Below are 25,000 nucleotides of genomic sequence, written 5' to 3'. Positions count from 1 at the left end.
ATATCACGGCCAAAAGCTCTGTGCGCCTCCGGATGGCCGTAGCGCGGGGAGCTCTCGTAGGGATTAGGCTTCGCGGGGTTTGTTTACCGGCGTTGCTATGGTTACCGGTCTTGTGTGTTCCAACGGTTTATTAGGTAGCCTATCTATTATTATATCTATCTATTATCATTACATTTTTATTTTCTTAATTATAATTATATTATTAATTTATACTGAATTTTCTTCAGTATAAAAAAAAAAAAAAAAGGAGGACCCAGTCTGCCAGGCGTCTGGTTTGAGCCCTAATTGCTTTCTGATGACCTGCCCTGCCCTGCTGTGTTGTGTAGAGTGAGTTTTATTGTGTGTGTTGACTTGTTGTTGTGTTGTGTTGCGTTGTGTTGCAGTGAGCTTGACCAACTTTGTCCCTCGCTTCACCTTCCTCCACCTGGATCTGCCCGTCTTCCTGGAGACCTTCTGCAAGTATCCTTCCCTGGAGGTGGTGAGGTTAGCTTGATGAGGTTATGTTTAGATGAGATCCATAAAGATTAGATTATTGGATTAGATTATGTTAGGTTTGGAGTCATCTCAGATCCATCAGTCCTAATGCATTATAGCAGAGCTTCTGATCCAGCGGTCCTTATGTGTTATAGCAGAACTTCTTGGCACAAAATGTAAGTATTTATACAGTGGCCAGTCTGCATGCTGTGGATTTTGAACCTCTTTTTTTAACCCTTTTTAAATTTACTACCGCAATGAATTGAAAGAAAGTGAAATGCCCGAGCTGATCAGAGCTCCCCTGCCATCAGACTGAGGTCTTCATCTCAAATCCTATCTGTGAGACTCGGTTAGGATTGAATATATTAAATCAGTTTGGATTCAATGATGTTGGATGACACGATATTCGTTTCACTTGACAAGTGTCGGATAGGATTTACGCGGGTAGGTATTTACATATATATAAATATAAAGTTGTATATTTGCGTCTCGTGTAGAGTTTAGAACAGCCACATTAGTACGATCTCATTATGTCTGAACCTGCTGATTAACTCGCGTACTTTGCGTCGCGTATCCGTTCAGAGCGTCCCCCCCACCGGCCCTTAACCCCGGTGCCCCCGTCAGATACGTGGTGTCCCTCTCCGGCGCCCTGGCCGTGGTCAACTCGGTGCCGTGCTTCGCGCTCGACGGCCAGTGGATGCTCAACGCCCTGCTGGAGGCCACGCTGGTCTCCGTGGTAACGGATCGCCAGCGCCGCGAGCTGATTGGCTTCTTCCTGCTGCTGGGCGGCAGCGCGCTGCTGGCGGCCAACGTGGCGCTGGGTCTGTGGATGGTCACCGCCCGCTAGTCCACGCCCCCTTTCCCCCGCCCCAAGCCCCGCCCCTAAGAGTGGATCTGTAGTTCTGTGGGGACTGTTTGACTGTCAAGTTGCGATCTAGGACTACGTTTCCCATCCACCCGGCACCTCTCCCAGCGCGCTCCCACTGCCTTCTGCCTTTTGTGGTTTTCACTTCCAAGAAAAAAAATAAAATTAAAAAAAATATTTACTAAGAGCTTTGATTTCACGCACACACACACACACACACACACATGCACATAAACACAGGCACACACACATATTTACACTCACTCGCACACACCCACACACACAAAAGTGTACACACGCACACATTTACATGCACACACACCTACAAGGCACACACACACACACACATAAACACACGTACACAATCCCGTTGTATGCACATACTCTTCAATATGCAGCCATACTTAAAGTCAACTCCTATTAAGGACTGTTTACAAGAACTGCAGAGTCCGTGTGAAATTGTTATATTTGTATATATTTGAATGAGGGTTTTAATTTTGCCACTGTACCAAGGATTTTACTTGTGGATGGCGAAAATATGTTAGTGCTACCGTAAACCAGAATCTGCATATTCATCAAGTTGACTTCGAATCTCAATATCGTTGGAATCAAGAAAGACTTCGACATTGATCCTTTGTTGAGAACATTCCTTTTTGTCCTAAGTCTGATCTAGTCATGCCAATAAACGCATCCCAGGGCCTCCCACCAGATGGAACCGCTTGTCCACGTCTGAGTCCGTCTTTGTTCCTAACTCGGTAAGGGTCAGCCTTAGCGGTGGTCTACGGGTGTTCCCTCCCACACACACACACCCTCCCCGATGTGGGATTGTCAATGTGCAACGTGTGCTTGTGTGAGAATGTATGAAAATGTGTTTGACTGTTTTTGCATGCACTAACGCGTACGCACGCACGCCGTGCACACTAATCAGCAGCGTGCCTGATGACAAGGGAATTATAAACAGAATATGAGGAAGAGGATGGTAAAGATATTTGCGCATTGTGAGGGGAAGATTATTCCCTCATATTTTTCCACTGAAACCCAATTAGTGTGATTGTTGGAAAATAATTAATAGAAGAAAAAGCCTTTGTTATGGACTATGATCAAGTGTTGCGTTATAACGACTATAATCGCTCAGAGATTTTCCAGGTTGACCTGAAAACAATGAAATCACAGATTATTCCCGCTAGGGCCAACAAGACTATAACTAACCTGATTTTAAATAACCGATTTGGATTAGCAGGGACTTGAACCTAAAACGGTATCAATAAAAGGCTTCAAATGGGACTAGAAATGGTACTCAGACCGGTAACCCCCATTACCTGGACCGGAGCTCAATCAGGCCGGTTTACCTTAGAACCGTAATGCATTGTTGAGAACCGACGGCTAGGAACGATAGCGTTGTGGGCGGTGGGGCTCTGTGATTAATGGCTGTTTATGTTTCCGTCTTTTTTTGTTCTTGGAGTGCAGGAAGTGAAGTCTATATAAGGACACTGTGGTCTAACCATCACATACAGTGCTGAGTGTGTGGGGAAATTCTCCCCGCACAGTAGGAGGTTAAAGAGCAACCCTGGGCTGCACTGGAAGTCAGCCTCTCTCTCATTCAAAGGGCTTTACTGTAATTGAAAACTTTCCTTTAAATTGCCAAAGCACAGAAAGTAGTATATATTACAACACAGGACGCAAAGATGAATAGCAATAAATAACAAAAATGTCTGTCTGTCTCTCTCTCGTTGGAAAACCAAGGATAAATATCTCTCTCACTCGCTCTGTCCATCTCGCTCTCTCTCTCTCTCTCTGCCTCTCTCTTTCTCTTTCTCTTTCTCTTTCTCTTTCTCTTTCTCTTTCTCTCTCTCAAAGGGCTTTACTGGAATGGAAAACGTACATTTACATGACCAAAGCTGAGGGAGGTTTGGGACGGGCGGGAGACGCTCATGTGTTTTAACCAGACCTCACAATGTCATTACTGCTGGATTAATGAGTCATGGCCATCAGCGGCCTGTCCGTGTTCCTCGTGGGCCATCCTGTTCCATTTACTTCTGCTCTGGTGGCCCTTTTTAATCTGATAAATGTCCAAAGCAGAGCACCCCTGTGTTCTGAACATAAGATTAGACACGCACACATACACATCAATACACAAACACACACGCGCGCACACACACACTGTGGCTGTGCTCTCCCTAGAATTACCAAGCAATTAATACATTTGCTTCAAAGCGGCCCCACCGGCAGACACCAACACTAGCACACTGGTGGGCAACCACGGCTGTCTGAAACAACAACAGGTGTCTGCCCAACACTGACCATAAAACACTACAATAAACGCCCATCAGGTGATTATCTGAAAGCCTGGCTCCCTGTTCCCTGTTGCCTTCTCTCTGAGGGCTGGGAGGGAGGGATCGCAAAGAGGAGTGACGGCAACGAGAGGGATGGTTTGAAAGTGGGTGAGTCAGAGAGAAGTTAGAGTAGACCTCAGAGAGACCGAGACAGAGAAAGACCCTTGAAACACAGGCAGAGAGAAGGGAAGGAAGGAGGGAAGGACAGGTAGGAGTTTGGAAAGAAGGGGAAAGTGGGACTTCAGTGACCTAGTGGTTGACTCTTACTCTGTGGGCTAGTGTAGTCAGCGTAGTGAAGTGTGTACGCCAGGATAGTGTGTGTGTGTGTCTTAGTGTAGCACGTGTGTGTGTGTGTGTGTATGTGAGAGAGCATGGTACATACAACCATGGAGTCGGAGCCGCTGGACAGCCGAAATGTTCAACTGCTCAAAAGCAACGGCCGTCTGCTGAAGGCTGCGCTGGCCGTGAGTGTGTGTCTGTGCTGCGTCCTGCTGCTCGCACTCATACTGGGTAAGCACACACACACACACACACACACACACACACACACACACACACACACACACACCCATTCCCACACACAGAGTCCCACACAGAGACAGCTCCTCAAGCCTTCCTCCTGTGCCAAACGTTGTCATTTGCAGGGAATTCCATGGAAGCCCATGATGAGAGTGTACACAGAACACCGTAGATTATAGCATACACACCGGCCTTTAAATAGCTCCGCCAGGACACAGACATACACATGCTCACACACGCACACATATGCTCTCACACACACACACACACACGCACACACGCACACACATGCTCACTTACTCTCTCTTTCACCCATAGACGCTGGCTTGTGTACACAAAGTGGTGAGGTTGCCGGTCGGCCAGGCACTGTGTGGTGTAGCATGGAAGCTGCGTGGTGGCAGACTATTTTGGGGGTCCGGTTTAAGGTTTCATCATCTCGGTGTGCGTGACGTGTGGTCAGGGTGAATGTGAGCGACAATACACGGCGCAATGAGCAACAGACCTGAGGGACTGCAGGGAAGGCAGTATTTTGATTTGGCTCCTCTTGTCCGACAAGTGTGTGTGTGTGTGTGTGTGGGTGTGTCTGTGTGTGTGTGTATGTTTGTGTGTTTCCTGTTTACTGAGGACATGAGAGGACGGTATGTGTGTTTGTGACGGTTCAGTTGAGAGGGTATGGGTGGGTGTGTTTGTTCACCCCTTCCTGCTTCTTGGATGTATTATGGGATGGAAAAAGTATTGTTTCTGGTAATTAAGGGGCGGCCACATTTTTTGTGGTTGGTCTGTGGCGTAATTATATATGAATACTGTATGTGTGTGTGAATGTGTAATGTGTGTGTATATATATATATATATATATATATATACACAAACAAAGACACACACACACACACACACACACACACACACACACACACACAGTTCCTTAATAAATTTAGATTTATTACTACTCTTACTTTTGCTACGCTGTTCAAGCAAGCAAGCAGTTTGTATGTGTGTGTGCGTGAGGGGGGTTTGCGAAGTGATCAATTCAGGTCAGTGGACTGTAAGGCTGTTCTGCAACAGCCTTACAGTCAACCCATTGGCAGAGGGAGAATGTGTGTGTCCTTGATGATACGTTGGTGTGTATGTAAGTGCTTCTATATGTTGAGGTCTGTCTGGCTGACTGCTATGTATAGACACTATACACTATATTTATACCATACTACAGTTGTTCACTACTTAACCACCATCTCCTCCCTGCCCCTCCCAGCGAGAGGCTGGCTGTGGTGCTGACTGGCTCATTGAAGTGCCTCTCACGTGTTCAGAATGGAGGGGCAGACTGGTTTCTAGACCGGCCTCCTCCCAGCCTGGGGTTCCTCCTCTGACGAGCACACATAAACACACAGCGTACCGCATGTCACCAGGCGACTCTGGGCGGTGCTGGTGCCGTTCCGCTTCACGCTAAACCCAAGGGGAGACGTGAAGTGAGCCGTGACGTGCTCAAAATGTCAGTGGGAAGGACCCCTTTTTAACCATGTTTGGTTTAAATCAGTCGAATGGTGTGCATGTGTGCGTGTGTGCGTGTGAACGTGCATGGGTGCGTGCATGTGTGCGTTCCTGCGTGCATTAGTGCGTTCCCGCATGCAAGTGTTCCTTTGTATGTGCGTGCATGTGTGTGTTCCTACGTGCATGCGTGCCTGCGTGCGTGCCTGCGTGCGTGCGTGAATGTGAGACTTGACAGATGTTACATGAGAAGATGATAAAGAACACAGTGGGTGTTGTGCTGAACCAAAAGGGTTTATTTCAAGTAATCTTTGTCCCTCTCTTGTTGTTTTCTCTACAGTGGCTCAAAAAAGTGAGGATCAGGAGTTCTGTCTGACAAAGGAATGCATCGAGGCAGGTAAGGAACGTGTGTGTGTGTGTGTGTGTGTGTGTGTGTGTGTGTGTGTGTGTGTGTGTGTGTGTGTGTGTGTGTGTGTGTGGTTGCGTGTGTGTGTCAGCTGTTACGTGTCAGAGCTCTGATGGGCCATTTATGATGACATTTATGTTTCCGGAGGAAATATACCAGGACATATCACATGTAACGATTTGTTGGTAGGGTTAGACACACACGCTAACCTTCATAAAGGCCCATAAAAACATAGAGAAGACAGAAGCCAGGAATAGCAAAGAAACATTTTGGAGTGGGGAGGAAGATAAATATTTATCAAAGAAACAGTGATTCATTAATGTGTTTAAAAGCCCCGATGCCAAGCCAGCCCACACAATGAGACAGAGTTACCGGAGACCGAGCCACCGATTATCTGAGTTATCGCCCAACGCTGCTTTCTAAGCTTTTATTGAACTGACGTAAACCAGACCCGGAGGGCTAATCTACCGCTTTGATTTTGCCATCAAACTCCACCTCCCCACCTCTCCTCTTCTCCCACACACGTCATCGCCTTTAACACCCACAGCCGGCTCACAGTACAATATAAAGAGACAAGCATTCATAAGACGACGTCCCATCCGCTCTCTTTATCGTGCTCTGTCTTTATCGTGCGCTGTACTTATAATGCGGTCTGTTCCTGTTTCCATGATTAAGACTAGCTGTGCTCGTCACAAAGACAAGAGAGCAATGTTCCCTCGCCTCGGCCCTGTGGGGCACAGAACATATCCCCGTTCTGAACCGGTATCTTGTTGGCAGCAGAGTGTCACACCTAAGTAGGAGTTGTCAATTTAACAAACACGTAAAGCCTTTCCGGACGTGGTTCTCATTTTGTATTATTCATGATTTGTGAGAGATTTTATTTACTATTGAGGCTAATAAAAAGAAATGCTAATAATTGATAAGCAATAAATAGTTTGGGTCGTTGGAGCACACAATCATAAAACAATGTCGCTAGTATCTTCAAGAACAATGAATATGAAAAGATGAACTGATGACAGTTTAGTTATGAATCTTTTGCTGCGACTCGTTGGCACACCGAAACACTTCAGGGTGCATCCTTATATTCCTACCACCCCCCCCCCCCCCCCCCCCCCCAGCGGGCTCCATCCTGAGGAAGATGGACCGCTCGGTGGACCCGTGTGAGGACTTCTACTCGTTTGGCTGCGGGGGCTGGCTGAGGGAGCACCCCATCCCAGAGACCTCCAACTCCTTCGGGATCTACTCCTGGCTGCGGCAGCACGTCAACAACAGACTCAAAGGTGCGCGTGCGCGTGTGTTCACTGTTGTGAGACGTAAAGGCAAGTTGCGTATCGTAACATATGAATCCGCTGGGAGACATCCTGAAATGTAAAGAAATGTCATGGCGGCCTCCTAAATTCTGAGGCCTTCCGGAAACCGGTTTACCCCGAACAACGAACGCTGCAGGGAATATAAAAGTAGCTATTAACGAGAAGAGGCAAGGTTCTAAGATGACAAGGATTTAACCCGAGACCTTTCGTGTTCGGACACCTCGGGTGTTGGACTATTTGATCTACTTCAACTCTGTGAGTTGTAACTGAGAGGTCAGAGGTCAGCTATAACCTGCTACTTCCTGTCCACAGATCTGCTGAAAGCGCCGTCCAGCCCCGGTGAGCTGGAGGCGGTGACCAAGGCGAAGGTGCTCTACCGCTCCTGCATTGACGAGAGTGAGTCACACGCACACGCACACGCACACACACACACACACATAGTAATACACATGCTCACACTTGTACGCGGTTACGAACTTATCTGGAAAAGCAGACACTCATCAACGCAAACAAACACTTTAATGCATGTGTATCTGCCCACATACAGACACACACACATACACCTCTAAAAGAAAATAGAGAGGATCTTCATTTAACTGTGTGTGTGTGTGTGTGTGTGTGTGTGTGTGTGTGTGTGTGTGTGTGTGTGTGTGTGTGTGTGTGTGTGTGTGTGTGTGTGTGTGTGTGTGTGTGTGTGTGTGTGTGTGTGTGTGTGCGCGCTCGCGCGTGTGCAGCGAAACTAGAGCAGTTGGACTCCCGGCCCCTGCTAAAGACGCTCCGACAGCCAGAGTTCCGCTGGCCGGTGGTGGGGGAGGGGCTGTTGGGGGACTGGCAGTGGTTGCCGGGGCAATGGGACCTTCAGAAGACGCTGTCCGCCATCAGGGCCCAGCACAGCAAGAACATCCTGATTCGCCTGTCCGTCGCCCCCGATGACAAGAACTCCACCCATCATATCCTCAAGGTGTGTTTGACATTTCACAGAGTGTGTGCGTGTGTTTGTCTGCATGTGTATCTGTGTGTGTGTGTGTGTGTGTGTGTGTGTGTGTGTGTGTGTGTGTGTGTCTGTGCGCACACGAATGTATAAGTGTGTGTGTGTGCATGCATTTGGATCAGTATGCGTGTGTGTGTGTGTCTGTCGTACACAAATGTGTGTGTGTGACTACGAGATAGATGCGTATGTGTTTGTATGTATCTGTGTGTGTGTTTGTGTATGAATGTGTGATGAATGTGTGTGTGACTTATATTCGTGAGATATATATATGTGTGTGTGTGTGTGTGTGTGTGGGTGTGTGTGTGTGTGTGACTAAGAGATATGTGTGTGTGTGTGTGTGTGTGTGTGTGTGACTAAGAGATATATGTGTATGTGTGTGTGTGTGTTTGTGCGTATGTGTGGGTGTGTGTGTGTTTGTGTATGTACGTAAGTGTGTGTGTGTGTGTGTGAAGGTTAGAGGGAACACATGGGCCTATGTAAACTGAACGGGTGGCAAACCCTCCTCCCTCTCCCTCCCCCTCCCCCTCCACAGCTGGACCAGGAGCTCCTGACCCTGCCCTCCAAAGAGGACTACACCTCCAACACCACCTCCGCCAAGGCTGTGAGTCCTCCACCCACACACACACATACACACACCCACCCACACACGAGAAGGAGTAGCTTTACTAGCTTCTGTGGAATCTTTTTTCAATTGTTTAAAGGAGACATATTATGGTGTTTTCCCAACAATTAAACATAGTATATGAGTTCAAGAAAACATGTTTTTGAAAAAGAACACGCTATTTTCCTCTGTTTCAGTCCCTTCAGAATGTGTTGTTTCTGGTGTCTCTAGCTGTAATGCAAATGAGCTGCTGCCCATTGACCAATGAGCTGTCAGAGTGAACCACAGCATGGAGGAGGAGAAGGGATTGTTGCAGTTTGCGGACTCCTAGAGCTCTATATCTATATAATATCATATAATATAATATAATAATAATAATATAATATTTATATAGGTATTTGTATAATATTATATCTAATATCACGGCCAAAAGCTATGTGCGCCTCGGATGATATTATGAATCATACAGACTGCGTCTGACGTCTCTGGTGCTTCAACAACAAGTAAAGACTCGTAGTGGGGGTTATCTCGGCCATGGTTGATAAGGAATTTTGGCCTTGACTCTCTGAAGTCCATATTGAACAACGACATGGAGGAGAAAGGGATTGTACTCCCGGAGCTGAGCTGCCGGACTGCCACCGAGCTCCCCCCGCCGGAGCTCCCGGACTGCCGCCTGTTAGATTTCAGCTTATTTCTAAACTGTTCGGACAGACTCTGCGTTGTGTATTTTCAGTCGTAGTAGTAATTCTTGAAGTCGAAATCAAAGCAGCTTGACAGGTTGGATTAGAGGGTTGAATAGATGGTTTATTCCAGGATGTAATACAGCGAGATACAGACTTCGGTTGAATAATCTATAGTGGACCCGGTGGTCGATGACTTGTTCCTTGGCTGTCGAACCCTCTTCTCGTCGAACCAAAGGGTTGGGGCGAGTATTATACAAAAAGGGGATACATGAATAACACGAAAACAGACGCACTCTCAGCACTGATAAGGTATCTGGCCCTGGCTATGTCCCGGAGGACCAGGTCGGTTCAACCTTGTTGAGACATAACAATGGCAGAATGTTGGGGATAACTCCTTGCATCAGTATGAGAGGCCCTGGCCTGTTCCTAGACTAGAAATGTGAACAAAAGAGAGACACTAAAATACACCAACATTCTACATTCCTCCCTCTTGATACTAAACGTAGTTTAAAGATCACCCAAAAAATGAGAATTCAGTGTATCTACTGGTAAACCATTAACAATTAACTAAATCAATGAAAGAAAGCATAAAAGGCAATAGACAAGTAAATTCAAATCATACACAAGTAAACCAGGTGTAGGCCACTATAATAAAGAAAATAACAAACTCATTAGGTTACTCATGATTAAACCAAAACATAAAAAATGTAAAGAATCAAGAAAGTCGACTGTCCAGACACCTCCCTCTGCTTGGCACAACAACATCACAGACAATACTGCATGACTCAGTTGGTTTTGAGTAGCAGTTGCAACAGAGTTCTTTTCCAGTTGATGGCCACCGCAGGTGTGATGGGGGATGAGGATGAAAGTTCGTAGTAGGGCGTCAGGACAAACACAGACACAGTTCAGTTCAAGGACTCATCCCAAGGACTCAACAAGTGTCCGTGTCTCCTGGATCTCCCAGGTACGATGAAACATGAAACAAAGAAAAAGTGCAGTATCAGTCATGGGGGAGGCATTGTCACAGCCTCAAACATTACAAAAATAAATCGCTTGATTCGAAAATGGTTATATCAGTAATCAGTAATCAGTCATCATAGTTCTCAATAAACCTTGTGTGAATGAATGAATGAGTGAACCTTTGTTCAAAAATAAAACAAAACAAACAAATGTTCTAAAGCTGAGCAGTTGTGTCAAGAAGGAACCAACATGAATTCTCAATTAGACAGGCGACAAAGGTGACAAAAGTCCTCGCATCTTTCGAAGACTAACCTCTCGTGAAAATAAAGGAATGAAAATAACAAACACTCAAACACTCCCTACTCTTCACCCCGTATCGGTTAGTTTGCGTGCCAAATCTCATGAGTGTCATTCCAAGTTGGTGTTATTGTTGGTCATTGTGGTGTCATTGAATCGCATATGCGGCTGAGTTCTTCAGCACTCTGCCATTGTAATTTCTTACATAGTTCCTTCATTTTGTCTGAGCGGTTTTCTTCCCCTACTCTCTCGTTGGAGCGGTCACGGTACATCTTTCGAGGGGCTTTACATTCTCTCTGCCAGTGTCCAATTTGTCCGCAGTTGTGGCATGGTCGAGGTTCTTTCTGTCTGTCTGACTGGGGGGATCGTTCTCTATCCCTGTTGGACTGGGGGAAACTTTCTCGTTCCCTCTACACACCAGTGCTTCGGCGGCAGTCCGGGAGCTCGGCCAGACTCCCTGCCAGGTAGTCACATGGCAAACTGATATATATTAGACATCTATTTTTGTATGGAATATCCCTACTTCTGAAATGCGCGGACATCACCCCAAATCCCAGGAAAAGTGCTTTCATAATATGTCCCCTTTAAGTTCCACCATTCAGTATAATGATAAATTTAAAAGAGTGAATTGTTCCTTGATCTAAACGTGAGTATGTATCTCACACGACTCAAGCCAAACTGCCACGCCCACTCAGTGTTTCATTTATCCAGCCTGACATTAACAGATTAGAGAAAATGTCAGGTTATTTCACCCCAGAGGGTTTGTATTATATTTCTTAGTGATGCTTTTGGAGTTGCCTTGATTGGTATTTTATTAAATAAAGCATTAAGAATAACCAATGGAAGGGACCTTTTAAGTTTAATTCATTTAGGTGGTTACCAGTATGATCTACTAGAAAATGGGAATGTATGTATGAAGGTCTTTAATCAAAATACCTGTTGCTGCAATCCTAGTAGGCTACTTCATGACCTACACCCCAAATGTAAACATACCACCTCCTTACCCCCTACTTGTTTCTTTGTTTTGCTGTTCCTCCCATCGTGTTGTGTTTTCTACCGTTGGGCTACACATGCTTGTGGTGCAGTAAAGCTCTTAGAAGAAGATTGAGGCCCTGTCCACACCAACGCAAAAACTAAGGCAGATAACACAGAATATAACACAAAAAACGAACACAAAAACCCTCACATAGGCATGCCAGGCCAGCAGGTGGCAACAATGTGTCCACTGAATAAATCAAACACCACGCTGACTGGACTCATTGAGCTTATGATATCTCTGTTCTTTTCATCTCGGCTGTTCGTGTTCCCCATAGCCTACATATAAAAACACTGTTTTTCTTGTGGACGCTGGACATACTATGTTATCCATAAACGCATGGATTGGGGCATGAGACTGCACAGCCATATCCAATAAATCGTATGGGAAATGCAGTATGACAAAAAAAACAGGATGTTGTACTCCCATCACGTCGCGTTTGGCAGTATGCTAGCCATGGACAATGCTAGCCAGCATGCTTTTTGGCTATACTAACCCGCAATCCTCTGCACAGCAGAAGATACATTGCAAGACTTACTTTAGCTTTCTGCTAAATCTTAAATGCATTGAATTTTCTTACTTTGCCTTTATTTACTTTTGCCTATCTATTTTATTTTCTTATTTTATTGTATTGTGTGACAATGTTTCTATGTCAAGCACTTTAGGTCTGCGTCGTGTCTGAAAAGTGCTTTATAAATAAAGTTGCCTTGCCTTGCCTTGTCTAGGGGGAGCTGTACAGCTACCCCTAGTACACAAGAAAAATAATGTGATTTGGAAGACAGCCCAGTTCAGGCATGTGTGGTGCTGACCCCTCTCCTCTCTCCCTAGTACCGGGCAGCCCTGCTCTCTCTCATGGTGGACATTGCCGTGATGCTGGGCGCGCCGCAGAAAGCAGCTCAGGTCCAGATGGAGGAAGTTCTGGCCTTTGAAATTAAACTGGCTAAGGTGGAGAAAAAATGGACGAAATCCTTATTCAATATTGTATTTGAATATATTTATCAATTGTTTGGATAATGATACAAGTGCGTTGATCAGTTGGTAAGCTAGTCATCTAGCTAGCCAACCATTTGGTTTGTTAGATTGATAGTTAGTTAGCTATTTATCTAGTTACTTAGTAAGTAATACAAATTTGGTGATAAGAATGAAGTTAACAAGTGGAGGAATACATTATTTGAACTATATGATTAACCTATCTATCTAACTATCTATTGTGGTTTTTTCTGTGATGTTCATTTCTGTTGTCTGTTTAGTTGTATTTATCCGTCATGTTGTTGTTTCATCCTTTGTGGGTGCAGATGCTGATTCCGTTTGAGGAGAGAACCAGTGAGAACATGTACAACAAATACACTCTGTCACGCCTACAGCGGCTTATACCAAAGGTACTGTATCCTAGACACACACACACACACATTCACTGACATTGTTTGAACTGAAGAATCTGTGATCTCCTATACAATCTAATTCCACAGAAGGCCTACGCATAGCACATTCAAAATGTATAAACTTATGAGTCATGTATTTATACATATAACTATGATCTGATACGGTGGTAACGACTGTTTCAGGAACAGTTCCACAGTATATGTGTTGGGTGTCTGCTTTTGTCCTCAAACTGATCTTGGCCAAGACTGGTCTGCTTAGACAGGTACGTCCAAGTGCTAACTTTGGAAAACCAAGGATAAATATCTCTCTACCCCCCCCCCCCCTCTCTCACTCGCTCTGTCCATCTCTCTCTCCCTCTCTTGCTCTCTCTCTCTCTCTCTCTCTCTCTCTCTCTCTCGCTCTCGCTCTCGCTCTCAGTCTATATTTCCCGAGTCATGTAACTTCTCTCTCTCTGTCTCTGTCTCCCTCTCTCATTCTATATTTCCCTAGTCATGTAACGTCTCTCTCTCTCTCTCTCTCTCTCTCTCTCTCTCTCTCTCTCTCTCTCTCTCTCTCTCTCTCTCTCTCTCTCTGTGTCTGTCTCTCTCTCTCTCATTCTATATTTCCCTAGTCATGTAGAGTCTCTCTCTCTCTCTCTCTCTCTCTCATATTCTATATTTCCCTAGTCATGTAACGTCTCTCTCTCTCTCCCACTCTTTACATTTACATTTAGGGCATTTAGCAGACGCTTTTATCCAAAGCGACTTGCAATAAGTACATTTGTCATAAGTGCATCAATATATCGCTGTCGGTACAGAAAGGTTGTTCATAGAACCAAGTGCAAGTACAACAATCGCTAGGCTAACAAATTCCCTGTGTTACAGCAATGATAGCAGCTACTGCAGTTGCTACACAGTTACTATAATACAGTACTATAATACAATACAATACAATGCAATGCAATACAATACAATACAATACAATACAATACAATACAATACAATACAATACAATACAACACAATACAATACAACAGAATACAACACAACAGAATACAGTGTACAATGGTGGCCAGAAGGGGGAGGTTGGCTATGCAGTCTCGAGGTGTAGGGATGGGCCGATAGTTGATTATATCGACTATCGACGATAGATGGATTCCATCGTCGATCGTCTCAAGTAGCCGATAAAAAGGCGATAATTATATTTTAATAATTAATTATATATATATATATATATATATATATATATATTTTTTTTTTTTTTTTAAAAGCGCTGTGGTAGCTTTATTTTCAACTTAAAAAGCCCTGCAAATTGTAATTGAAATTAACTGGCACCGGGGGAAAACATACTATGTAGCGCTGACCTGCCGTATTCACTCACTGCTGCGAGAGGAGAGGGGAGGGGCTCGAAACCTACCGGTCTGCTCGCACGGCGAAATGACATCACACCCCGCTGCACCATTTCCGGGTCACAGCTGTGGTACATGAGCTGTGTTCGAAATCGTTCCCTATTCACTCACTCACTATTCCTTATAGTGTTCATGATATAGTGCACTACATAGGGAACGTACAAACGAGAATTCGGTCACTACGCTGAACATTTCTAAACGTCATTTGCGTCAGTAAATGCGCCGGGTATTTGTGTGACGCAGACAGATGCGCCCAGATTGTGTAAACAAACCGGGCACTCTAGAGGAAAGCTGGAGGTTGTATTGATGTTGAATGTTACATTTCCTTGAACAAGGTTTTTCTTATTAATTTTGAATGTTTCATTTTCTTGTTAAATCCCAAATAAATTGTTCCACCACTGAGGTCCCAAAACCGAGAAAAGTTGTGACTTTGCTGAACGGCCTTTGCTAGCTCTTAGCGATGGCGGTACCAGACGTCCAGCTGAGGTAGTTGAGCGGGGGTATCGAGCTGGGGTGTGTGGCTTTAGCAATGCTTGGAGGTAGGCAGGGGCAGTTCCATCGACTAGCTTGTATGCCAGTACCATCGTCTTAAATTTGATGCAAGCTACTACAGGGAGCCTGTGGAGGTCCTGGAAGAGGGGGGTCACATGGGAGAACTTCGGTAGGTTGAACACGAGGCGTGCTGCCGCATTCTGGATGCGCTGGAAAGGTTTAATCGCAGAGGCAGGAAGTCCAGCCAGGAGTGAGTTGCAGTAGTCGAGGCGGGAGATGACCAGTGATTGGACTAGAAGCTGAGCTGCTTCCCTTGTGAGGAAGGGCCGGATTCTGAGGATGTTATAAAGTGCAAATCTGCAGGATCGGGCCACCGCAGTGATGTTTGCGGTGCAGCATAACTGATTGTTCAATACCACACCGAGGTTTCTGGCAGTTGGAGAAGGAGATACAGTGATGTTCTCAACGGTGACCAGTAAGTCCATGTGTGAGCAATCTTTCCCTGGGATTAGGAGGAGCTCGTTTTTGTTGAGGTTAAGCCTCAGGTGATGGGCAGTTGTTCAGGTGCTGACGTCCCCCAGACATTCCGATATGCGTGTTGCAATCAGGGCTTTATCAGATGAGGGGAAAGAGAGAAATAGTGTAGTAGTGTCATCAGCATAGCAGTGATAGGGAAAGCCGTGTGATGCAATTACCGAGCCCAGAGATCTGGTATAGAGGGAGAACAGAAGAGGCCCCAGTACAGAGCCTTGAGGGACACCAGTTTCAAGCGTGCAAGCTTTAGACAAGGAGCCATTCCATGTCACTTGATAGGTGCGGTTCGTCAGGTAGGATGTGAACCAGGGAAGAGCAGATTCAGCGATGCCAAGTTCGGCAAGAGTGGCAAGGAGGATCTGGTGGTTCACTGTGTCAAATGCTGCGGACAGGTCGAGGAGAATGATAACCGATGAGAGGGACGAGGCTCTGGCAGCACGGAGGGACTCAGTCACCGCGAGGAGAGCCGTCTCGGTGGAGTGTGCCTTCTTGAAACCTGACTGGTGGGGGTCAAGGAGGTTGTTAGATGAGAGATAGGAGGACAGTTGGTTAGCAACGGCACGTTCCAGTGTTTTAGACAGGAATGAAAGAAGAGATACCGGTCTGATGTCGATGGTATTAAGAGTTGTTTTTTTGAGGAGAGGCTTTATTCTGGCAGTCTTGAAAGACGCTGGAACAATGCCTGAAGTGAGGGAGGAGTTGATAATTGAGGTGAGAAATGGCAGGATGTCGCTTGAGACATCCTGGAGGAGAGAGGAGGGGATAGCGTCAAGGGGGCAGGGGGGAGCATGGTTAGATGTTATTATTCTGTTGACCTCGTCAGAGGTGAGAGGGCTCTCTCTCTCTCTCTCTCTCTCTCTCTCTCTCTCTCTCTCTCTCTCTCTCTCTCTCTCTCTCTCTCTCTCTCTCTCTCTCTCTCTCTCTCTCTCTCTCTCCCCCCCCCCCCCCTCTCTCTCTCTCTCCCTCTCTCATTCTATATTTCCCTAGTCATGTAACGTCTCTCTCTCTCTCTCTCATTCTATAGTTCCCTAGTCATGTAACGTCTCTCTCTGTGTAGTTTGACTGGCTGGCCTACGTCCGGGCTGTGGTGGAGTCCGCCGGTGACCCGTCCCTCTCCATCTCCCCCTCCGAGCCCGTCATCGTGAGAGCGCCGCAGTACTTTAAAGACCTCTTCAAACTCATCAACACAACCGACCCAAGGTGACACACACACACGCGCGGACACACACACACTTAAGGACATGGGGGCCCACATGCACACACACACACACAGGGACACACGCACACACGTAGGGACTCACACACACACACACACACACACACACACACACACACACACACACACACACACACACACACACACACACACACACACACACACATAAACACACACACACACACACACACAAACAATGATGCACACGTGCAAACACACACATAATGACACAGAAATACACACATTCACAATTATACACAGAAACACAAATGCACATAGACACGTATGCACGCAAGCACACACACAAAGACACACACACAGATACGTACGTGATCACTTCATACAGCCTCAGGGTTTCTAGTTCTCATTAAATTATTCTAATATATTTTATAATGAGATTGAGATTGTACTGTAATTTAATTGATGCCCTTGCTCTGCATTTGTCTTTGGCTTTCTTTCTCTCCCTCTCTCTCTTTCTCGCCCCTCCCTCCTCTTTCTTTTTCTCTCTTTCCCCCACATACACACTGTCCCCTCGTCTGCACTCTGTCCCTCTAAATCAATTACCCACTCTCTGTCTGGTCACTCTGTCTTTCTTTACCTCTCTCTCTGTCTGTATTTTCCTCTGCTTTCTCTCTATCGTTGTCTCTCTTTGTCTTTGTCTCTCTCTCCATATCTCTCCCTCTCTCTCTCTCCTCTCCGTCTCTCTTTGTCTCTCTATCTCTCTCCGCCTCTCACTCTCTCAGGACAGTGGCTAACTATGTGCAGTGGAGATCTGTGTTGTCCCGGACAACCGCCCTGAGCCGGCGCTTCCTCTACCGGTACCTGGACTACGCCCGGGTGAGCAGGACCCACCAGCTCTGCGATGCTGTGGACGTTATGTCGGGTCACTCTGTCACTTCTAGAGCTGATAGAGCCCCTGGTGGCTGGTGGCCCTGTCAAAGTTCAAAGACTGTTAGTCAGTTGGTCTGTTAGTCAGTTAGGCGGGCAGTTAGTTAGTTTGTCTTTTAGTCGGTCAGTTAATAAGTACGTTGACCAGTAGGTCAGTAAGTCATTTGAAGGGCAGTTAGCCTGGCCATCATTTAGTTAGTTTATTAGTCGGTCAGTTAGTTAGTCATTCCGTATTTTGGTCAGTCAGTTTGTTGGGCAGTTAGTCATTAGTTTGTTAGTAGACAGCGGGTTGATATTTTAGATAGTTAGTCAGTTAGTTAGTTAGTAGGATAGTGAAGGTATGAAACTGTTTGCAATGAACACACCCAAATCTCAGTGCTCAAATCAAACTCCTCCTCTCCCACCAGGTTACCACGGGGACCACCTCGCTGATGTCACAGGTGGACAAGTGTGTCGGTTACATCAGGAACCTGCTGCTCCTACCGACCGGACGCCTCTTCATCGACACACACTTCCAAGAAGACAAGAAACAAATGGTGTGTGTGTGTGTGTGTGTGTGTGTGTGTGTGTGTGTGTGTGTGTGTGTGTGTGTGTGTGTGTGTGTGTGTGTGTGTGTGTGTGTGTGTGTGTGTGTGTGTGTGTGTGTGTGTGTGTTCTCTCCCACCAGTGCGGTGCCGTTTCAAAACTGTCTGTTTCGGAACAGGCCTCCGGTAATGCTACTGCTTGAAGATTTCCCTCTCGAGACTTTCCTTCCTCGGGCCCTCGGCCACACATCCACCAAGTGAAGCCGATCAGATGAACGGTTGTCGAGGAAAATAGAAAGACAGACACCAGACATCCATACATACAGAGACTCCTTCCACTTTAGTTAGAATTCCACTTGAAATGCTATTTGTAGATTTCTGTTGATACTTGCATGTGTGTTTCCCGCTCAAAGCCACACTTACCGATACTGTAAGCTTACTACATCATCCAATACTTTGTGTGTATGTGTCTGCGTGTGTGTGTGTGTATTTGTGTGTGTGTGTGTGTGTGTGTGTGTGTGTGTGTGTGTGTGTGCGCGTGTGTGTGTGTGTGTGTGTGTGTGTGTGTGTGTGTGTGTGTGTGTGTGTGTGTGTGTGCGCTCCACCACCAGATGGAGGAGCTGGTGGAGGGGGTGCGCTGGCCTTTGTCGACATGCTGGAGAAGGAGAACTCCTGGATGGACGAGCCGACCAAGAAGAGAGCCGTGGAAAAGGCAACGCTTGTGCTCCCTTTAACCTCAACGTCATCAGACACCACCGGAGTCTTCCCGCTCAAGGGCCCGACAGACAGGGAACCGGACCCCTCTAAGACAATGACACACATCTAAATTAGACCCCCGACTTTATTTGTCATGGAAATGACCGCCCAAAACCCCCTTTGTAAAAAATCATCCGGCTGGTGTCGTCGTGAAAAACAAGCGCTCCTCTCCGTTCTTTCGCCGCCTTCGGCGAGCGTCGGGCCCCCAGGAAGGAAGTGAACCGCCGTTCAGACAGACTAGCGGATGAGGGCCCCCGACAGCAGGGATAAAATCCATTATTAATATCATTATCTCCTTGATGGGGCCGTAGCCCTGGAGTAGACCAGGCAAGACTTCATTGCTTTATGTGATAGTCATTTATGTTTTTTCAATCTTTCATAATGTCAAAACAATCAGGGAGGTTCAATGCAATCTAAATATGTTTTTTTTTAAATTTCAGTGAAATATAACTACTTTGTTGGGTACTCTGGTGATTACATATTGGTCCCTTGATGGCACTCTGTGATGATGCTCTTAATGCCTTTTATAACGCTGACTCATCTGTCTATCGTCTGATTGGCTGACGCGTCCAGGCTGATGCAGTCCTGGCTAAGGTGGGCTACCCCGAGTTCTACCTGAACGACACCTACGTCAACGAAGACCTGAAACACGTAGGGCCACATACGGCTGCATGCCTGTCTGTCTCCCTTCATTCCTGTCTGTCTCAATTTATGCCTGTCTGTCTCTGTATTATTCATGCCTGTCTGTCTCTATTCATGCCTGTATTTCTCTGTATCCATGCCTGTCTGTCTCTTTACTGTCTGTCTCCTGTCTGTCTCTGTATTTATGCCTGTCCGTCCCTTTACTCATGCCTGTCTGTCTCTCTATTCATTCCTTGTCTGTCTCTTTATCCATGCCTGTCTGTCTCTCTGTTCATGCCTTTCTTTCTCTTTATTCATGTCTGTCCATCTCTATTTATGCCTGTCTGCCTCTTTACTCATGTATGGAATAATGAGAGGTGTGTGTGTGTATGTGTGTGTGTGTGTTCCAGCTGTCCTTCAGTGAGACTGACTACTACGGGAACATCATGCAGGTGTTTGGCCACAGCGCGATGGACGACATCCGGAGGCTCAGGAAGAGCGTTCAGCGCACCGAGTGGGTGTTCTCCTCTTAACCCTTTGACCTCTGCTACTCTCTCGCCTGCTGCACACAGGACTCGAGTCGAGTTTGGGTATGAAAATGTAACGCGTCGTTTCTGAAATGATGAAATGACGTGACATGACATTTTAATATGGAGTGAAACATTTTCATTTGGTAGCTCACATTTTCCTATTCAAATTAGACATGAGTCCTATATGCAGCGTGTGAAATAATACAAATGCTCTGAGCGCCACTCACCATTAAAACAACATGAGGCTGTTTCTGTTTTGGGTCAGGCTATAAGCAACCGTGTGCGTAACTACTGCTCTCCCTACTTCCACTGACGGTTTTTTTTAACCTTGTTACAAACGCATGCTGAGAACTCTGAAGAAACAATCAGATTATTGGTTAGTTTACATTCAAACGTGGTCAATGTCAATTTTTGTGATTTTTCAGGTGGTACACAAGTCCGACAACGGTTAACGCCTTCTACAGCTCATCCACCAATCAAATCAGTAAGATAAACCATTTCATGAATAAATAGATAAATATTATATCAACACATAAACATATAGACACTGAGGGAAGCATTTAATCCCACGTAATGTAATATAAATGCTTCGAAGGCACACAGAACCACTTTTATCTTAACGCGCAGATGCACACCACACATGGATATTGACTTAAACCAATAGAACTAAAGAGTATTATAAATAGTACTCTTTTTTAGTTATTTGTAGTGTCAATCAGAATAGAACAGTTGATTACGTAACAACTGACTATGTCTCAAGCGAGAGAGAAAGAGGGAGAGAGGGAGGGAGAGAGAGAGGGAGAGAGGGAGGGAGAGAGAGAGAGAGAGGGAGGGAGAGGGAGGGAGAGAGAGAGAGAGAGAGAGAGAGAGAGAGGAATGTGTAGGGAGATAGAGTAGAGAGAGTGCGGCGGAGAGAGAGGCAGAGAGAGATAGAGAGGGATAGAGAAACTGAGAGAGGAAGAGCTGGAGAGGGAGAGAAGGGGATGGAAATGGAGATGGTTAGAGAGAGATGGAGGGATCTCCATCCCTCCATCTCTCACTACCTATCCATTTCTATCCCCTCTCTAGGGGTAGAGAGAAAGGGAGAGAGATGGAGAGGGGTAAGGAGAGAAAGGAAGAGATTGTGAGTAGTAGAGAGAGAGAGAGAGAGAGAGAGAGAGAGAGAGAGAGAGAGAGAGAGAGAGAGAGAGAGAGAGAGAGAGAGAGACGAGAGAGAGAGAGAGAGAGAGAGAGAGAGAGAGAGGAGAGAGAGAGAGAGAGAGAGAGCAATGGCGAGGTAAAGAGAGGTAGAAAAAGATTAATCAAGATGTAAATTACATTTCCCCGTCTCCCTGCCAAGCCTCGACTTATTCAATTGCCGTGCCAGTTGGAGCCCGGAATGAAAGAACATCAAAAGTGGTGTGTGTTGAATCCTTCCTCCTCCTCATTCAGGGTTCCCGGCGGGGGAGCTTCAGAAGCCGTTCTTCTGGGGGAACGAGTACCCAAGGTGAGGCCAGACGAACCCACCCACCCTCTCCCACAGCACAGGAAGACGCGGGGGTCCGCAGCGCTAGCTCCATCGAGCTCCAGTCCCTCCTCGCCGAGTTGGTTTTGTGCGATTAGAGAGCTGTTCAAATGGAATAGAATTAAATTCTTCCTTGTTTTAAAGCAGACTTTTGGGGAAAAGGTGGGAGCATTTGTAGCCCTTTAATACGGTTAATGGGACGACATTTCATGGAGGGCGAGGGATAGTGTACCGACAGCCATATATTATTGTTTCTCTTTCTTGTGACAAATGTGCTTATTTGAAGTCGCTTTGGATAAAAGCGTGTGCTAAATGTAAAATGTGAATGTGGTGTGGCAGTCTGAAGCGACCCGCTGACGAGTGATTGTTGTTCGCAGGTCTTTAAGTTACGGGGCCATCGGGTGATAGTCGGACACGAGTTAACCCACGGCTTCGACAACAACGGTAAATTAACCTCGAACAGATGTGTGTGGTTCAATACCCCATGTCACAATTTCTATCCCTAACTGTTCCTTGTGGCTGAATTTACCGTTGGTCGCTTTGGAGTAAAGCATCTGCTGGATACTACAAGTATAATGGAGTAATCTGGTCTTTCGTCAAACTTTTTTGTCATTTGAAATGGAAAGTGTGTAATTGATTTGTTTCCGCGACAAGGACGCAAGTACGACAAGAACGGCAACCTGGACCATTGGTGGAGCAGACGACCGGTCCGTCACAGCCTTCAACGAGGAAGTCCCAGTGCATCGTCAACCAATACAACGACTACCACTCGGAGGAGGCGGACCATAACGTAAGAGCTCTTCAACCCCATTGGCCACAACCGACATTTTGACAATAATCTGCGAAATAAGATTATTAATGAAAAATCACCAAGCATGAAATTCCAACTGCCTTGAGGGTATTGGTTCTTGTGGAAGACAATGACCCGATGGCTCAAATTGGTGATGGTGCTGGCTTGACCCAATCAGAAGACAGCAGGGGTGTATAATGTGTTTTTGATTGGGCAGGTGCTGGGAAAGAGGACCCTGGGTGAGAACATAGCGGACAACGGTGGAATACGGGAGGCCTTCAGGGTATGTGTGTGTCTCTCTCTCTCTCTCTCTCTCTCTCTCTCTCTCTCTCTCTCTCTCTCTCTCTCTCTCTCTCTCTCTCTCTCTCTCTCTCTCTCTCTCTCTCTCTCTCTCTCTCTCTCTCTCTCTCCACACTGTCAGTCTATCTGCCTCGCCTTCTTTGTGAAGAGATGACTATCAGTGATGTGTCTGTTCAGGATAAATTGAGAACCATCGATTGTTCATCATGCGGTTAACCGTCAGACCAAAGTGCATGTGTGTGTATTTATTTATGTGTGTCTATGTCTGTTTGTGTATTTATTGGTGTGTGTGTGTGTGTTCAGGCCTACCGGAGGTGGCTTGATCAGAACAGAGGTGGGAAGGAGGAGCCTCTCCTACCGGGAGTAGGAATGACCAACAACCAGCTGTTCTTCCTCAGCTACTCGCACGTAAGCACACGCACGCACACACACACGCACACGCACCATCAATTCATGCATACAGTACGAACAGTACACGCATGCTATTATTGCACTCCATCCTCCAGTGCACTAATACTGTTGAAGCCAGGATAGGCAAGGTGGAGAAGCCATTCAGGGTAAAGCTATGTTTTGAAATCCCGTCCCTCTTCAGGCCTCCCTCATAGGCCACTCCCCCAAACCACGTGACTAGCTCGCTAGCTTTAGCATTAGCTCTGCCTAGCCTTAGGTCTGAGTGCTCTTCGGCGTTGCTCTCCTTATTCTTGTTGGAGCATGGCTTACCCTAGATGAGACTCTAGTGAGGTAAGAAGCCATATCATACCAGGATGGAGATTCAGTGGTGGATTGTGTCCATCATTAAAGTGTTCTTTCATTTGAATCACAGCAATATGATGTGTTGCAGGTGAGGTGTTACGCCTATAGACCAGAAACAGCCAGAGAACTGATTCAGACTGGAGCCCACAGCCCTGCAAAATACAGGTACACACACACACACACGTATGCACACACACACATTCATGTACACACACACATTCATGTACACACACACACACACACACACACACACACACACACACACACACACACACACACACACACACACACACACACACACACACACACACACACACACACACACACACACACACGCATGTACAATAAAACACACACAAACACACAGACATGAATGTACAACCACACACAGAAACCTGTATGTTCATACAGGCAGAGACACGCACACACATACACACAAATGTATGGACATACAAACTTACACACATGCTCATGCATGCAGGCACACACACACACCTAGCAAGTGTTTACATACTCTTCCGGTCGCCATATCAAGCAACCAATAGAAACCTGTGGAACAAACCAGCCAATACGGACGTACAAATTGAGTTCTTGAGGCGTTTTCATTTTACAGAGGTTACTTTCAGTTGTCAGATACGTACCTGTTTTTAAACTGAACGGAAGGAGACAACTGTGCTCATAAAAGCATTTAAAGACTTGAAACATACAATTCTCAGATGAGTAGCTTTGTTTGTTATACTTACATTTACACATAGTCGTTTTGCGACTAAGTGTAAATGTCTGTCTCCGTATTGTGAAAGTGAAAGTGAAAGTAGGCGCTGTGTTCTTCAGGGTCATCGGCTCCATGAGCAACTTTGAGGAGTTCCGCAAAGCCTTCAACTGTCCCGTCACGTCCCCCATGAACCGCGGTGCAGAGTCCTGTCGGGTTTGGTAAAAAAAATAATACACAACCCCCCCATGGACCCCCCCCCACTAAACCGCTGTTGGCCCCAACAGAAGAGGGCCAGCTTCGGGGGCCATCAGAACTGCAAATCATGTCCAACCGTAGCAGGTCTTAATTCCTATTCAACGCTTTGGTATGGAGTTCGGGAGGAAAGATATTGGCGGCTGACATTTTTATGCTAGTTCTGAAAAGATGTTTGGTATCCCCCCGACATGGTGAATTGTTTCTGATTATAGAACAGCATTATTGAATACCTGACCTGATTCTGTCAATAACGTTCCAATGGTGTGCGTTATTTTTCCATAAAAGCTCTGCCTCTTGACACTTCCTCATCAATGTGCTATAAAATAAGATAAAGCAGTATGCAAAAAAGCACAAAGGAAGAATATTTGGATGTCCGTGTATGAAGGCCATTATAAAAC

General features: G+C 46.0%; 2 protein-coding genes across 3 annotated transcripts in view; both read left to right on the top strand.

The window, feature by feature from the left end:
• Positions 1-2,059, top strand: part of mbtps2 (membrane-bound transcription factor peptidase, site 2) — a 14,486-nt gene extending 12,427 nt beyond the window's left edge. For both annotated transcript variants that reach the window (XM_060045695.1, XM_060045694.1), the window contains exons 10-11: positions 384-459; positions 1,099-2,059. In XM_060045695.1, coding sequence (XP_059901678.1) covers positions 384-459; positions 1,099-1,321 — 299 coding nt within the window. In that variant the 3' untranslated portion in view covers positions 1,322-2,059. The remainder of the gene's footprint in view (positions 1-383; positions 460-1,098) is intronic.
• A 1,669-nt stretch (positions 2,060-3,728) lies between these two features.
• The window catches only part of phex (phosphate regulating endopeptidase homolog, X-linked), a 22,219-nt gene continuing 947 nt past the window's right edge, over positions 3,729-25,000 (top strand). The window contains 26 exon segments of the mRNA XM_060045692.1: positions 3,729-4,182; positions 4,510-4,533; positions 6,014-6,070; positions 7,198-7,359; positions 7,702-7,785; positions 8,124-8,350; positions 8,913-8,981; positions 12,786-12,902; positions 13,253-13,336; positions 16,811-16,953; positions 17,713-17,806; positions 18,265-18,393; positions 18,993-19,020; positions 19,023-19,093; positions 19,711-19,788; positions 20,169-20,272; positions 20,714-20,772; positions 21,720-21,774; positions 22,170-22,192; positions 22,195-22,236; positions 22,447-22,511; positions 22,514-22,582; positions 22,800-22,865; positions 23,186-23,290; positions 23,724-23,800; positions 24,467-25,000. The exon segment at positions 24,467-25,000 is cut by the window's right edge and continues 947 nt beyond it. Coding sequence (XP_059901675.1) covers positions 4,044-4,182; positions 4,510-4,533; positions 6,014-6,070; positions 7,198-7,359; positions 7,702-7,785; positions 8,124-8,350; positions 8,913-8,981; positions 12,786-12,902; positions 13,253-13,336; positions 16,811-16,953; positions 17,713-17,806; positions 18,265-18,393; positions 18,993-19,020; positions 19,023-19,093; positions 19,711-19,788; positions 20,169-20,272; positions 20,714-20,772; positions 21,720-21,774; positions 22,170-22,192; positions 22,195-22,236; positions 22,447-22,511; positions 22,514-22,582; positions 22,800-22,865; positions 23,186-23,290; positions 23,724-23,800; positions 24,467-24,569 — 2,274 coding nt within the window. The 5' untranslated portion in view covers positions 3,729-4,043 and the 3' untranslated portion in view covers positions 24,570-25,000.

Source organism: Gadus macrocephalus, chromosome 23 (genome assembly GCF_031168955.1).
Source record: "Gadus macrocephalus chromosome 23, ASM3116895v1".
Lineage (NCBI taxonomy): Eukaryota > Metazoa > Chordata > Actinopteri > Gadiformes > Gadidae > Gadus > Gadus macrocephalus.
This window is presented reverse-complemented; position numbering and strand designations above follow the sequence as displayed.